At 39.9% G+C, this 15,409-nt stretch overlaps 1 protein-coding gene across 3 annotated transcripts in view; it reads left to right on the top strand.

Moving 5' to 3' along the window:
• DIAPH2 (diaphanous related formin 2) overlaps window positions 1-10,385 on the top strand; it is an 843,900-nt gene extending 833,515 nt beyond the window's left edge. For all 3 annotated transcript variants that reach the window (XM_033107889.1, XM_033107880.1, XM_033107870.1), the window contains one exon: window positions 5,159-10,385. In XM_033107889.1, coding sequence (XP_032963780.1) covers window positions 5,159-5,223 — 65 coding nt within the window. In that variant the 3' untranslated portion in view covers window positions 5,224-10,385. The remainder of the gene's footprint in view (window positions 1-5,158) is intronic.
• The last annotated feature ends 5,024 nt before the right edge of the window (window positions 10,386-15,409 follow it).

The raw sequence follows: 15,409 nt of genomic DNA, 5'->3' as shown, positions 1-15,409 counted from the left end.
CACTTTTCATATTAGCACATTTTTAAAATGATTAATACCCAATAATGAGGTAAGACAGGCAAATGCATATACTTACAGCCATTGGATTTAAATTAATACAACTATTGTGGAGTACAATTTGGACTTAATTTCACATACTCAGCAATGCCACTTCCACACATGGTGTATATAAAGATATAACTACAAGGCTGTTCATTGTGAGGCTTTTTATGACAGAAAAACATGGGAGTAACTTAAATGTCTATCAGTAGAGAGACGGTTAACCAAATTGCGGTGTGTTCACGTAATATAAAAAGAGTATGTGGAGTAAAACTCATGTGTGCAGTATCATGTTTCAGAAGTTTAATGACATGGAAAATTTCTACAATAAAATGCTAAATGAAAAATTAGAACACCAAATTGTATATGTAGTTTGAGCTCAACATTTTTTTCTTTTAAACAGCCACTATTCTGGTAAGAATCAGTCTGGTCAATTAATAGAGCAATTGGCTGTCCTCTACCAAGAGATTAGGCCTAAACCTAATTCAGCTGCCCCCTTCTAGTCATTTCTAGTGAGACAGATACTGTTTCAGGATCCCCAAAATCACAGGGGAAAAAAACATACAGTTTTGGAATCATGGTACAAAGGGAAAAAAATGTAAGTTCATCTGAGAAGATTTCCGCATAACAATTTAAAATAAATTTTCTTTCATCAGTATTTGGAATGCAAACAGCTACACAATAGACATTTCCTGAAGCAACCTGAAATTTTCTTGTTTTTTTTTTTAGCCTAAACTCCATTAAAGCAGTCCTCTGCTTGCTCAATTTGCTGGCAACAATGCCCATCCATTAATGGTGCGTCTGCCACACCACCACATTTGAAAAGCTTTGGAGAAAACAAAGCTCACAGTAGAGAGTTTCTTTTGCTTTGTTTTCTAGCCAACTAATTGACGTTACAATGGGATATTTTGTAACACCTTGGATAGTATATACCAGGCACACTTATTTTCTGTTACCCTGCTGGGAGAGTATTGTGCACTTATGTTAGGTCAGTATTGATACATCTACATGCCTATGAAGCAACCAGGAAGCAAACAGTTCATCCATAGACCACACACGGACACCTAACCTAGGGGGAAATGAATAATGGACATTGCCTTTTTAGTCAGTTTTTCAGTTTTAATCTGACCTGCTCATACAATATACAAGACGCACCCTTGTACCGTTGGCATACACTCACTTTGTTAGAGGATTAATTGCACATTCCCAGGTTATATACCACAGGCTTGAGTCCTTTGATCTCTCTCACATCACATTTTGTCTAAGCCTTATCTCTGATATGCTTATTCCTCAGTGATTTCACTTGACAAAGTTTTCAGTAAGAAGGAAGTTAGTGGTGTAGATTTAGCTATGGATCTGAAACTTTGTGACATTCAGGTATTTCATGGATGATGTGCTTTGTATATAGTTGCTGAATAAATGATTGCATAAATCAATTTTAGAGCAGTACAATAATGGGTTTAATTCATTCACTGTAGGACTCGGGAAGATTTTGAGATGAATGCCAAATCAATTTATGTTCAGAAAAAGCATAAAGCTGCTTGCTCGTAAGACAGTGGGGGAAAGTCTTGACATTGGTTTGAGCTGGTTAACCTGACATTCAGAATATGCAGAAGCGTATTAAAGCTGGGCCGTGTATTTCTTTCTCTTATGGTGACAGATTGGAATATTGTTTTAATTTTAGCCTCTCCTCCTCCATAGAATGCATATTTCCTGATAACTATGCCCCTCTCTGCAACTTCACACTATGACCAGGTCACCCTCTGGAATAGCAAAATCTTTTCACCTTCATATGGGCCATATTTTAAAGACTGTTATGACCAAAGAGAATGTAATCTGTTAGGGTACTCATCCTCAACTGTGGAGGGAAGGTCCATCTTGGGACTAACATCTCAGGCTTTACTGCTGCATTAATCCTTGTGTTTACAAACAATAGAATCCCTTAATGAATTCCTAGACCGTGAGGATACACTAGAATCTCTAGGCTTTCTTATTCACTATAGTATGTTACCTCATGTATTAATAAAATTGGAGCAGAGTAAGATTATGCCAAAGCATGCCCCCACCCTCTGATGAAATGTGTTTGCCTGTATCTTACTGCACAATATCCCAACAAGTATGTAAAACACAGATAGATGCCTCCCCCATCTTCTTTTCTTCATGTTCCAAAAAGACAACAGGCAAATTAGAAAGCCACTAACAAAGCCCTACGCATCAGGGAAATACGTATTTTAAACTGTTGACTTTCTGGAGAGGCCCCTGTTTTCACCATGTAAGCTATTCTAGTATCAATAGTGTTGGGAAAATTAGACTGGTTAGAAAAGTGAATTTGGTTCTGTCTGAGTCTCCTGGAGCTCTCAAATCGTATCACATGGCACCTTCTTCCTCGATCTATGTTTCCAAATAGGAAATACAATTAATCTCACAACCACCCAAATTACTCAATCACCTCTGACAGCAGTAATATCTAACATTTGCTCCTTTTTCATAAATTTAATACCAACTATGTGCCCTGACATTATGAGGGTCAGGCCACTCATTTTTACCCAATAGCATTTAATGCTATAAATATGGAAGTTTGTATTGCACAAAATTCAGTGATTCTCAAACTCTGCTTCAAAGAAGGCATGAATCTAAGCATGAAATATCATTATTAGATTGCAAACTATTAGAATGTAAAGAGAAATGAATATATATACATATATATTCATATTCATGTTATGTATACAAATATAAAACCTGTTACCCTCTAAATTGTGTGATCCATGCAAGTTTAGAGTATAAATATATATTTTGTACCTAAAAGACTTTTAACATGAATACAGAGAATTGTAAATAAATCACAAAATCCAGATCATTGTTGCCATTGTTTATAATGACATTTTTCATAAATAAGATTGTAGGTTGGTATTTTAAAAACATAAGTGGTGACCTTTACAGAATTGCTTCCTCTTATAATTATTTCATGAACATAGGGACCGATTAGGTACCAAAAAATGAGAGGGGGGGGGAGAGAGAGAGAGAGAGAGAGAGAGAGAGAGAGAGAGAGAGAGAGAGAGAGAGAGGAGGAAGGTAGAGGAGAAAAGAGAGAAAGGTAGGAAATGTAGAATAATTTTCTTTTGTGTATGCCAAGAGCTGGATTTGGACCCTGAACCAGCATGTATCTTGCCTTCCAAAACCTACAATGTCCTTTCCTCAGTTTTCTTTGACCTGAAAGTTTATTTTCTCATGCCAAATGCTGCCTGTAAGTTGCAGGTTGACACGAATCCTCACATTACATCATGTAATGCTGTGAGGCAAGGCTTTTGCATGTGCTACTTCTCTTGAATCCAGTGGGCAGTGAGTGACGCTTTCGGGTGCCAGTGGCATTCTGGAAGTGACTGTGAATGCCAGTTTGACTTTAGTGTGTAAGACCACTGAGATGCAGGCCTTTTTTGAGATGGGACAATTGTCCATGAATGGTACGATCGTTCTCGTGTCTGATAGCTTTAACACTGAATGCTTACACGCTAGCACTGCAGTGGTCACTGTTACATTATAATCTCATGTTTAAATGTTTTCTAAGAAGTCCCAAACCAATCTGTGTGGAAACCAGTGACATCTAAATAATTAGCCCTTTGTCTAGGAGTGTTATCTTCACATTTTTAGCTAAATTGTGATCCAAATCACAAACTACATCATGGATTTTTTAATAGTATCTTTAAAAGGAGACCCAAATAATGCATCACTCAGATATATCTCTAAGAAGAGAAAATGCCTCTTTCTTTCTCACCTCTCAGCGATATTATTGCATAGTAGGCACTTTGAGGTTGCAGCCGGTTGGTTCAGTGTACTCATACACACCACAGTGTCAGTGGGCCAGAGTCATGGAGGCCAGTTAGCTTTCTCTGCTCAGTGTTTTGACCACAGACTATCGGGAGTCCGTCCAGATAGAGACACCAGCACAGATGAAAAAGGCACCATGGCAAAATCTCTGCACTTCTCAGTCCATTCTCCTCAGGGGACAGGCAGGATGTGTTCCTTTCACACCACCATCTTAGGGAGGAAATGAGTGGTAGCTTGGGAGGCCCCAACATTTACCTCTGAACAAAGCCAGCCTGACATTACTTTTGCATTATAATCCCCCATCATACCATTGATTTGCTGTGTAACTTCATCACCAAAGCAGAGAGATAATAGGATACAATGAAATGGGCTTACCTCCCGGTGATATTGTGCGAATTAGCAAATTAACGAGTGTAAAGTGTTAGCATTTATGTAAGTGCCGGTGGTTGTCATTATTTCTAGGGACTTAGACTCATTCTAAATAGAGAATCTAAGTATATTAGGCTTTTGTCAGAAAGGGATTTTCACCCACATCAATTGCACTTAGGCTGAGCATAAAACAGGTGATAATAACATAGTAGTGATCACCGCAATGCAGATCTGTAAACCTTTTTCCTATTCAAGCTAAAATGATTTTCAACAACTTTCAGTGCTTTAAAACTTTGCTTTCCAAGCTTTGTGCCAACGGTTCTGTCTACAGTGATTATTCTTCCTGTGACGGGTGAGGGGAATGAGAACTATTCATTATTCATTCCCATAATGACTATATAATGTATTGAATTTGTTTACATCGTGCAATCAGGCAAAGACTCCGTAGCTGGTTTGATTGCCACATATTGCAATCATTGTAAAAAATTTAAAAAAAACTCTGCTCTGCCCACGCTGGTGTCCTCTAGGTAGCCAACATACAGATGGAAAACTCATGGGGAATTGAAGTGCTTTCTAACAAAAGACTCCGTCCGTAGATCCTTTCAATTTAACATCTTTACCAAGGAATTTTGTTGTCACCTGCTATTTCCAAGGGGATCGTGCTTGAGAAAATTCTTCCATTTCTTGTATCACTCTGACTTCACTTACCAGGAAAAGTCATTTAGTGCTGATTGCAGAACTCTTGAACTCAGCCTGGCAGCTGCAGCGTGAACTCCTCAGATCTGGGCTCCTTGTTACTTGTTTACATATTCGCTCGAAGTGATTTTTTCAGGACTGTTTGAAACCCTCTCTTGACCTGACATCGTGTAATAGCTGAGATCTAAAACTCACCGTGTTTTTGGTTCTTTTTCTCTTTGTCTTACAGATAACAGACGAGTACCTTTGGAAAGGTCACGCTCTCGCCACAATGGAGCTATTCCAGCTAAGTGATTCCTGATGCCAAAGAATATCAAAATACTTAAGTAAACAAAACCACGCATTTTGAGAAGAACAAGACAAGGGGATGGAGAGGAAAGAAGTGCATTTCTGCAAAGATCAAGCCAAGCCGATGAAACAGCCTGCATTTGTAAAGCTATTATTGCAAGACTCCTCCTACAATTATACTAATATGAATATAATTACTGGGATTACAAAATGTGTGTTCCATTTTAGTGTAAAGATCTGTATTGTTTCTTACTGCGTGTGACCTGATGGTGATGATGAAAAATTAAGAAATGGAAGAGTTCTAAGGCTTTCAAAAACATTCTGTCTGTCAAAAATTTACTGTTACTCAAATTTGCAGGTCACTCCCCTCCCACCCCCTGCCCCCCCAAAAAAGGAAGAAAAGAGAAAAGGAATAGAAGGAATTATTCGAGGTCTGCTTCTGATTGCTGTAATGTAGAAAAGGAAAATGTTAATAATTTGGAGAGGCACTAATATTGCACTCTGTCAGAGAAGCCATTTTGGAAACTCAAAACAAGTAACTGCTTCACCCCCGTCAAGATATTTAGAATCTGATCTCAAGTGAAAGCTGATGGATTCATCTGCTTTGGCTGAAATTAAACTTAGACTTCAACGAGAGTTTCAGTATGATATTGCAGGAACTTATCGCTAAAAATACACCAAAGGTTAACAGAAGCAGTTAGAGAAAGTGGTTTAAACTTCATTTAAGGAAGTATTTTCTAATTATGCACATATACCTGAGATACTTTATACAAATATTTTATATGGCTATTTTTGAGAAAAACCACATTTTAATGCTAGGAATGAACCTGAAAATTCTATTACCTTCATTTAGATTTTTAAAGGTAAATATTGATTCCTTATCTCTGTGGTTTATTTCTTCTCTGCATCGCTTTTTTCTCCCATGACCCTCTTGACAACGGGGAATAGAGTTCTAGAAGACCTGAGAGGAAAAAGATTTCTCTCTGCAGGAGGCAGCAGAAAACTAAAAGGTCAATTGTTTTATCTGCCTTTATACTCCCCTTTCCAATTCTGCCTTGGTGGTCTGAAGAAGAAAAAGAAATTATATGTATGTACGTATGTGTATATATGTGTATATATTTATAGCTCCTGCTACAGTAATTCCACACCCCAGTGAACTTCTCAGGCATCATCATACTTACTTACATTAACAAAATGATGCTACCATAAACAACTCTAGGAGGAGAATAGGCTGGCTCTACATTCTTCTTAAATCGATGAGGGAGTACGAGTTATACTTGTGTATTATTTTCAAATATACATTGAAATAATATGGTATAACTTCTCTGGAGTGCAATTTTAAGATTGATTCATGCAGATGATTGTGACAATTGTGAAAGATTTCTCATATGTATATATCTTATATAGAGAATCCCATCTCAACTCCTCCGAAGCCCCTTCTAGACATTCAGAGAGAGAAAAGGACTGTCGGGGCAAGTCACCACCACCTGAGATAAACAAGTGACCAATAGCTCAGTTTCCTTTATATAGATGTATAATGATTCAAACTGCTGCCTTTGCCTCCAGTGCATTCTTACTTGGGTATTATACTTTAAAAAGCTCTGAAGCTGCTACAATAGAGAAATCAAAAAGAATAACAGTATCTGAGATGGTAAATATTAAGACAGGCGCATAGGCACATACAGTTTTTAAGGGACATATCCATTTCACACACTGTTTTTTTAACAACAACAAAGATTTAGGTTCTACTAATTTATGTAAATGCGTAATGTATGTATTTTTGACTTCACAAAGTCTTTTCTGAACTCTTCATGGTATGGCTTCTTTGAGTCTTTTGATAGCTTTTTAGGCTGTAGGAAAATGATATTTTGAAATAGTAACTATGACTGAAATTTAGGGGCATTTGCCGTGCCCTACTGTCAGGCTGGTCAAGGTAGAAATACTGATGTGTATCACCTTTTCCAGATGTGAACCTGCCTTATTTTTTAGTTTGTGAAAAAGAATGAAGCACTATTATTGATAAATTATATATTTGTATTTAGAGTAATCCCACATGCTTTCACAAACATTATGAAGCCTTTTCAGGGTCTTTCACGAAGTTCTGATAATTGAGTTCAGGGGATTGCTTCCCGGATTTATAATGATCCGGCTCTAGCCATTTGCAGTTTTGTTTTAGATAGAAAAGTATCACCTCCAAAAGTACATAGTGACATTTTTAGTATAGAACCAAATTATACTAAAGTCAAAAGTATAGTTGGGTGTACTATTACCACATGTGAGAAGCACCAGTTTATGAAGATTTTCTCTGGAATGTTTTTAAAAAGTACAAAACCTTTAACATGTTTACTAGTTATATTAGTTTCCTTTAGCTGCTAAAGCCAATTACCACAAACTTGGTGGCTGAACACATCAGAAATTGATTCTCTCATGGTTCTGGTGGCCAGATATTCCAAACCAAAGGCCAAGTTCCCTCCAGAGGCTCTAGAGGAACGTCTTCCCTTGCTTCTCCCAGCTTGTGGGGGCTGTTGGCACCCCTTGGGATACGGCCACATCTCTCTCTGCTCCATCTTCACATTACCTTCTCTGCCTCTCTCGTAAAAGGACACACTTATGTTGGCATCTGGGCCCCACCCAGATAATCCAGGATTGTTTCCTCTGAAGATCCTAAATTTAACTACATCTGCAAGACCCTTTTTTCCAAATAAGGTCACATTCACGGGTCCTGGGGATTAGGATGTGGATATCTCTTTTTTGGAGGTGACCCTTGGCCCACTGCAGTCTGCCTTCTGCCCCCCACCCCCCAAATTTAGGTCTGTCCCCTATGCAAAATAATCACGCCATCTCAAAACTCCCAAAAGTCTCAACCCAGTTACAGCCTCAAGTCCAAGTCTAAACTCTCATCTGAACACCATACATTCAAAAGTCCAAAATCTCATCACCTAGATCTTCTTAGTCAACTATTGTTAAAATTCCTGGGGCAAAATTCCTCTCCATCTGTGGACCAGTGAAACAAGACAAGTCATCTGCTTTCAAATTACAGAGGTGGGACAGGAGGCATTGGATAATAGTTATGGACTGTCCTCTTCCAAAAGGGAGACAGTAGAAAGGAGTCATCCGTCCTGATGATCTTCAGAATTCAGCCAGCAAAGTCCTCCTACGTTTCAAGGCCTGACTATAATCCTCCTTGTCTCCGGCCTGCAGCTCTGTCCTCGTGGTTCATGGATTGAGTCCCTCCCTTTCTGCCCGCGGCTTGCACTTCCTGTCCCTGCTCCCATGCTTGAGCCTCTGCTTCTGTACCTGCAGCTCTGTCCTATGAGTGGTCCTTTATATTGAAGGGTAGCACATGTTTGCAGTTTTATCAGCCTGTGTCCTGCCTGTAAAATTTTGGTCGTCCGACAACCAAAAATTTTGTCCCATCTCTGTCCCTTTCAGGCCAACCTAGAAGTGTTTCTGCTGGTATAACACTCTCAAAAATTTTGTGGGCCTCCCACGTATGTCACATTGATTCAATAGTGAGGTAAGAGACCTCACAGATTTTTGCCAGATAACACCATTTCTATTCCTGGCTTCTATTGAGATAGCTGAATGGATCCATGAGGTAGTGCTTGATCTCTCCAGCACAAAGGTTGTCCAGCCACACAGTTGGCTTTATCTCCACAGCACACCATCCTCACGGTGAATCTCCTACTTTTAGCATCTTTTACGATCTGAATAGGCTCAAAATTTCCTGAGTCATCAAGTGCTGACTCCTTTATACCTAACAGTTCTTTCCTCAATTTCTCCCTTTCCTCTTGTATTTTATTATAAGCCCAAGAAGAAACTAGACCATACTTCCAATGCTTTACTTGGAAATCTCAGCTGAATAACCAAGTTCATCAGTTACACATTCTACTTCCCACACAAGTGTTGGAGACAATTCAGATAACCTTCTGCCGCTGTGTAACAAGGATAAACTTTCATCTAGCTTCCAATAAAATGTTCCTCAGTTCTTTCTGAGCCCTTACCAGAAGGACCTTTAACATTCATTTGTTTACCAGCAGTCTGTTTAAGGCAACGTATGCTTTATCTATCATAAGCGTCAAAATTCTTACAGCCTCTACCCATTAACCAATTCCAAAGCCACGTCCACATTTCTAGGTATTTGATACAACAGGACCTTGCTTCCCGGTACCAAAATCTGTATTGGGTTCCTGTGGTTGCTGTAACATATTACTTCAAAAGTGGTGGCTTCAAACAACAGATATTTATTCTCTTTACTGTTTTGGAGGCCAGAAGTCCTAAATTGAGGTGTTGGCAGGGCTGCAGCCCTTCTGGAGGCTTTAGGGGAAAATCTGTTCCTTACCTCTTCCAGTTTCTGGTGTCTCATTATTCTTTAGCTTGTGGCCAAATCTCTACTCTGTCTTCACATCACCTTTCGCTCTGTGTGTCTATCGCTGCCCCTGTATTATAAGGACACTTGTGATGGCGTTTAGGTCCCACCCAGTTTATCCATGATAATCTCATCTCAAGATCCTTAATTACATCTGTGGAGACCCTTTTTCCAAATAAGGTAACATCACAGGTTCTGGGAATTAGGATGTGGACATACCTTTTGGGAGCCACCATTCAGTTCACTGCACATAGTCATTGCACATAAATGTACTTTTCATTTTTTAAAATACATCCTTGGTGCTCAAGCCAAATTCAAGGTTGTCTCTAACAGCTATTGTCTGCACAGGCTACTGCATGCTTTGATGTTAAATGGCTGAACAGGCTATTCTAAAATTCAGTTGATACTTTTGCTACTGTGGCCAATTCGCTTGGAAAAATAATTGGTTCCAACTCTGAGCTCTAGTGTATCTCTTCTGCCCCTTTTATGGAGTCTGACCAAATGTCTTGTATGATTCATAACACAGGTATAAAACTACTTCTGACAGAGAAGCGTTCTTTACAAGCTTATTTTAGATGTTATGAATCCCTCAGCTGAAGGGAGAGGTGACAGCAAAGCCTACTTTGAATGGGTATTGAGGGAGACTGTGCCCGTACCAGGACACCCAGAAGTATTTCAGTAGCAGCAGAACTGTGGATTCACGCTCTCATTTTGCCTCGGGAATAAACATCTGTCTCTTTACAGGACCAAGAATGACTTGCAATCTATATGTAATGCATACTTATCCAATAAAGTTAAGATACACATTAAATGTGTTGCTGCCTATGATAATTAATATTAAGGATGAGTGAAAAGGCACAAAGGGAAGTATGAAAATGGGATGTAAGAACATTCTAGAAGGAGAAGCTTCAACTGAACAGAAGTACAAGAATGTTTCTATAAGGCCTGGTCAGGTGGAAATGATGGGATGTATTCAAAGTTGCACATACCTGTGGGAATCATGAGATTGTCTTGAAGTATTCCTTAGCGCTGCTTGCCAGAGTAGTGGAGAGATGTTTGCACAATTTAAAAGTCCAGGTAAGTCAGAAGGGTGATTTACGTCCTCCAGAGAAACTTTCTACAGAAAAGGTGTGGGGTTTTTGTGTTTGTTTTTTGCTTTTTGTTTTTGTCTTGATTATAGAATGACAGCAAATGGGCTCAAATGCTCAGAGGGGTGGAAATCTGGACTCAGTAATAACGGATTATAGATAATTATTCTCGGAAGGGCTCTCAAAAAAAATCTCATCATAGTTGGGCTGACTTGAGGATGGAGGGTTGCACAAGGTGATAACCAGGTCTATAAAAGGAGATGATCCAAAACACCTGACAAGCTCATTGGTTGGCTCCAGGGATCAAATACATTGGCATTTTCTCCCCCAGAGATCCAAGTAGGCAAATTCATTAGTAGGGAGTCTGACAAACAGTATCCACAACTAGGGGGTTTTGAGCTAATGCCTAGAGCTCAAAGGAAAGTGGAAATCTAGAAATTGATATATACGCAATGCACGTAACATACTGTATAGTTTTGATTTATAATACAAAGAAGGCTATAGCCAAAGATCCCATTTACAGACTGAATTTATTTAGATGTCTAGAGTCCCAATAGCCACAGATAAAATACTGTTACAGTTCCTATCCATTGCAGGGAAAAACAACTTGCAGATTCATGAATTACACAAATCATGACTTTGTTCCTAGTTTTTGGAAATTGGCCAGAGTTCAATCTTTAGCCATGATGACCTTATATTTTGGCTAATAGAGGTGCAGCCAATATTTTCACCTATATTTTGGCTAATTGAGATCCAGACAACATTTTCACCTTTTGTTGTTTATGAGCAAACACAAGAGCTATTATCATATGATTAGAAAGAGTAATAAGCCCTGAACTTCTCTACTTTGTTATAACCTCCAGTGTGGCTATTCTAATCATTCAGTGCCCATTAGTGGACATTGTTTATCAGGACACAATTATGAATTCAACACACATAGCTAATGCCTTCAGGGATCGCACAGTCTAGTAGGAGATGGGACAAATACAAAAAAAAATTGTAATTCAAGGTGGAAAGAAAATGATCAGTGTCACAAGAGTAGTATAGATGAGGCCTGAGGGAGTATAGGAAAAAAATCAGATTTAGAGAGGTGAGGCGAGGCGAGGTGAGGTAGGTATGAAGGTGGGAAGCAGCTGTCAGTATAGTTTTTGGCGGGGGTGGCATTTGAACTGAATTTTAGAGGGTAAGTTGATTTGGAAATGCGAAGCTTTTATTCATTCAGTCACTTTAATGAGCACCTGCTTTGTGCCAACCACGATGCTAAGCTCTGAGAACATAACAGTGAACCAGATAGATGTGGTCGCTAATCTCGAGGAGCTTACGTCTTAGAGGAGGGAGGGAAGGCATGAGAAGTCCAAATTTTGATACGCATGTGCAAGGAATACTGAACAATGCAATTTAACTGGAGCGTAAGGTCCGTGAAAGGCTGCAGTGGTTGTGTAGTTTGGGCTTGATTTTATAAATGGTAGGGAAACACTGAGGGATTTTTGAGGAAAGAAATGATACAGAGCACCTCAGGAAGATGACGCTGGAAGCTCTGTGTAGGACAGAGGGGGAAGGTCACAAAAAACTGACTCTTGGAGGCTGTTGCAAAAACTACTTTTGATAAATAACGAGGGCCTAAATTAGGGTAGCATCAGTGGGAGAGATCCAAGTAGCTTCTAAAGAACTGGCAATCAATTAGATGTTGAGGGTATGAAAAGAGGGAGGATTCAAATGTGACAGCAAGGCTTCAGACCTGAGTGACTGATGGGCTACTTTCAACAGAAAAATTGAACACGAGAAGCGCTCATCTCTGCGGTGGTGATACCATGGATCTGCACAGCTGCAGCTCTGACATTTGTTTCGATCCTATTATCTATACTGTTGAACGGTTCATACATGCTTTATATACAAAGAGCATCAAGTCGTAAAGACACAGAGCAGACAAGAGAACATGATTCTGCACCAGAACAAATTCAGTGATATTACAGTTACGGTAATAAGGGCAAGGGGGAGTTCTCCGGGTTGCATTTTCTCCCTTTTCCTTCTCATCCCCGTTTTCTTGCCCTTTCCCATTCCCTTCTCTTCTTTTTAATAATACGGAAAGAAAATGCTGAAGGGCTGTTCAAAGACACAAAACACTGACAAAGACCGAGTGGACATTAAAATGTGCTGATTCCGTTTTGATCTCTTAGCGACAGGAGAGGCATTTAGATGAAGTACAATTTATGGGAAAAGTTTCAGTTGGTCCGTAGCTAGGCCTTCTTCAGTGTCTGGTTAATATTTTAAGCCATACATTTAAGAGGTTCTTGAACAATTATTACTCTAGAGGGACAGCAAATTCTCCTGTTCCACTGTTTTCCCAGGAATCTCTCAAACTTCTAAACCGTGCCCAAGTCTATTCCCTTTATGCTAACTACCTTCCCACTCAAGGAACCTCAAGGCTTCCCTTCTCAACACATTCAACTGCTGGGTACATGTGACACGGAATGGCTTTATTTTAGCTAATATTTTGTTTTGGAAGAGGAGCTGGTTTATGAATCTGCTCCATCTCCTCCCCCATTGCTCCCCACAAACACCTTTTGTTATTGTCCCTCCATTTTCCCGAATCACAATGGTAATTAAGTTGAAAATATGCAACTACTATGAATATTCTCTTCGAAAAGTTTTTGGAACCTGACGGCATACAATAGCAGAGTGGGCTAGACTTGCTGACAAAAATCAAGTAAAGAAGTGTTTCACCTCGCTGAACAACTGTTAGCGTTTATGGTGGTGTTTGGCGGAGGGAGGCAAGGGGTCATGAGTAAGGCTCCTTAGCAGAATTCAGTATAATGATACAAATGAAAGGGACTTTTAGATGTCAATGACTTTTTGACTCCAGAGCATCCGAGATGAAAAGCTGACTTGCTGTGACCTTATATTGTGTGGTGCTTTGTACTTTTGAAAGAACTTTCCCTTTTCATATCCATTATTCCATCATCTCATTTCCTCTCAGTCTACAAGCATCCTCAAGTCTCCATCCAAGTAAACGACAGCAACCTTCTTGTGAATCGCTCTTTCAAGGTTATACCATTGACCACCTAAGTCCCAAATCCTATAAATTCCTCTCAATCCTCATCCTGTTTACTTTCTCCCACTCCTCCACAAAGTACACCTAGCCCTGGTTTCTTGCACCACTCAGAAAATTCCTCAGTCCCCTTTATTAGCGGTTGTCTTCACATGACCCCTAAACCCAGAATCTACAGTGTCCATTTGTATCCTCCCTGCCGCCAGGGTCATCTTAGCCATTCCCCACGGCTTCAACAGTGCCCTACCAGCACCCGACTCTGAGGTCTCTCCTGAACCCTAGAACCTTCCTCCTGTAAAGAATAGCTTACACACTGAACTCAGTATATTCCCAACCAAATATGTTCTCCAGCAAACTGATCCTTTAACCCAGGTTGCCTGTCTCATTACGGGCACTGCACTTTTCCCGGTCTCTAAGGCCAGAAATGCCAGAAGCATCTTGTATTATTCCCTCTCCCCTAATATCCAGTCAGGCACAGAAGTTGGCCTCCCTGTTTTAATCTCTTACCTCTTCTACCCATCCTTCACATTGCTAGAGATTGCCTCTTAAAAGGCTTGGCCCCCTTCAAAAATTTTTGATTGTCCCCCTTAATGAACAAAACTAGCATGGGCTTCAAAGTTCCCAGGAGCAGACTCAAACATAACTTACAGACCGCCTCACCATCCCTTCAGCCACGCTGCGCTGGATTTATCATTGGAACTTGCCAATGATAAACAAACATGACTACACCCCCAAACATATATGTACCTTTCATGCCATTTTATGTACATGCACTTCAGTCTGGTATGACCTCACCACCCAACTTCACCATTTTTCTCCTATTAGTCCTTCAAGGACCAATGCCACCTTTCTGAAGCCTTCCTTAATTCTCCTTGATTCATTAAAATAAATCGTGTCATCTATGCTCCCACAGCAATTTGTTCATACTCCTATTACGGCCCTTATTTCATTCAGTCTTCTACTGGAAATAGTTGTCTATGTCCTTGAATAAAGTGTAAGTTTCTCGGTGGCAATGACCGTCTCATTCATCTCTGGGCCTTTACACAAAGCAATTGCTCAATGAATTAATGTGTAGTGTCAACTCTAGGTGAATTAAACAAATGAAAAGGAATGTTTGGTACAGGTAATGGAAACTCATAGCTAATTTCTTCATCCAGGTGAGAACACAGGCTTCATCGTTGTCCTGGGAACTGAGGGCCCGCCTAAGGTCAGCGCTGAGGACAAATTCCCCCAACTGTGGATGACTGGAAGTTGATTTCCGAGGAGTGCTTTCAGGAGCTGATGACTGATGGAAGACACGGAGGAAGGTTTTTCCTCCAAGGTCAAGCTTTTAACAAGTATCTGCAACGTACACTGAGGGATTTGGCTGTACTCCAATTATGCTAATATGTTTTATATATGGGCCTCCAGCACCCAGGAACCGCCTCCCTAAACAATTTAATAAGTGTAAATATCGAGGCAGAGTTGTAAATGTGGAACTTATTTGTAATGTACCAACCTTGTTATTATCAAATGTCATGGGGTATAAGTCATGGCAATTATGCTGCCCGCTTTTCACTACATTTATTTTACTTTCTAAAAATTCAGTGTATTCCTATACGCTCCCCTCTCCTGCCCTGCCTAAGTAACCTCGCCTGGCTGTGTGCTCTGCAGTCACAGAGGCAGGAACTTTAGGGCCACAGAATG

Source organism: Rhinolophus ferrumequinum, chromosome X (genome assembly GCF_004115265.2).
Source record: "Rhinolophus ferrumequinum isolate MPI-CBG mRhiFer1 chromosome X, mRhiFer1_v1.p, whole genome shotgun sequence".
In the NCBI taxonomy this organism is placed as follows: Eukaryota; Metazoa; Chordata; class Mammalia; order Chiroptera; family Rhinolophidae; genus Rhinolophus; species Rhinolophus ferrumequinum.
This window is presented reverse-complemented; position numbering and strand designations above follow the sequence as displayed.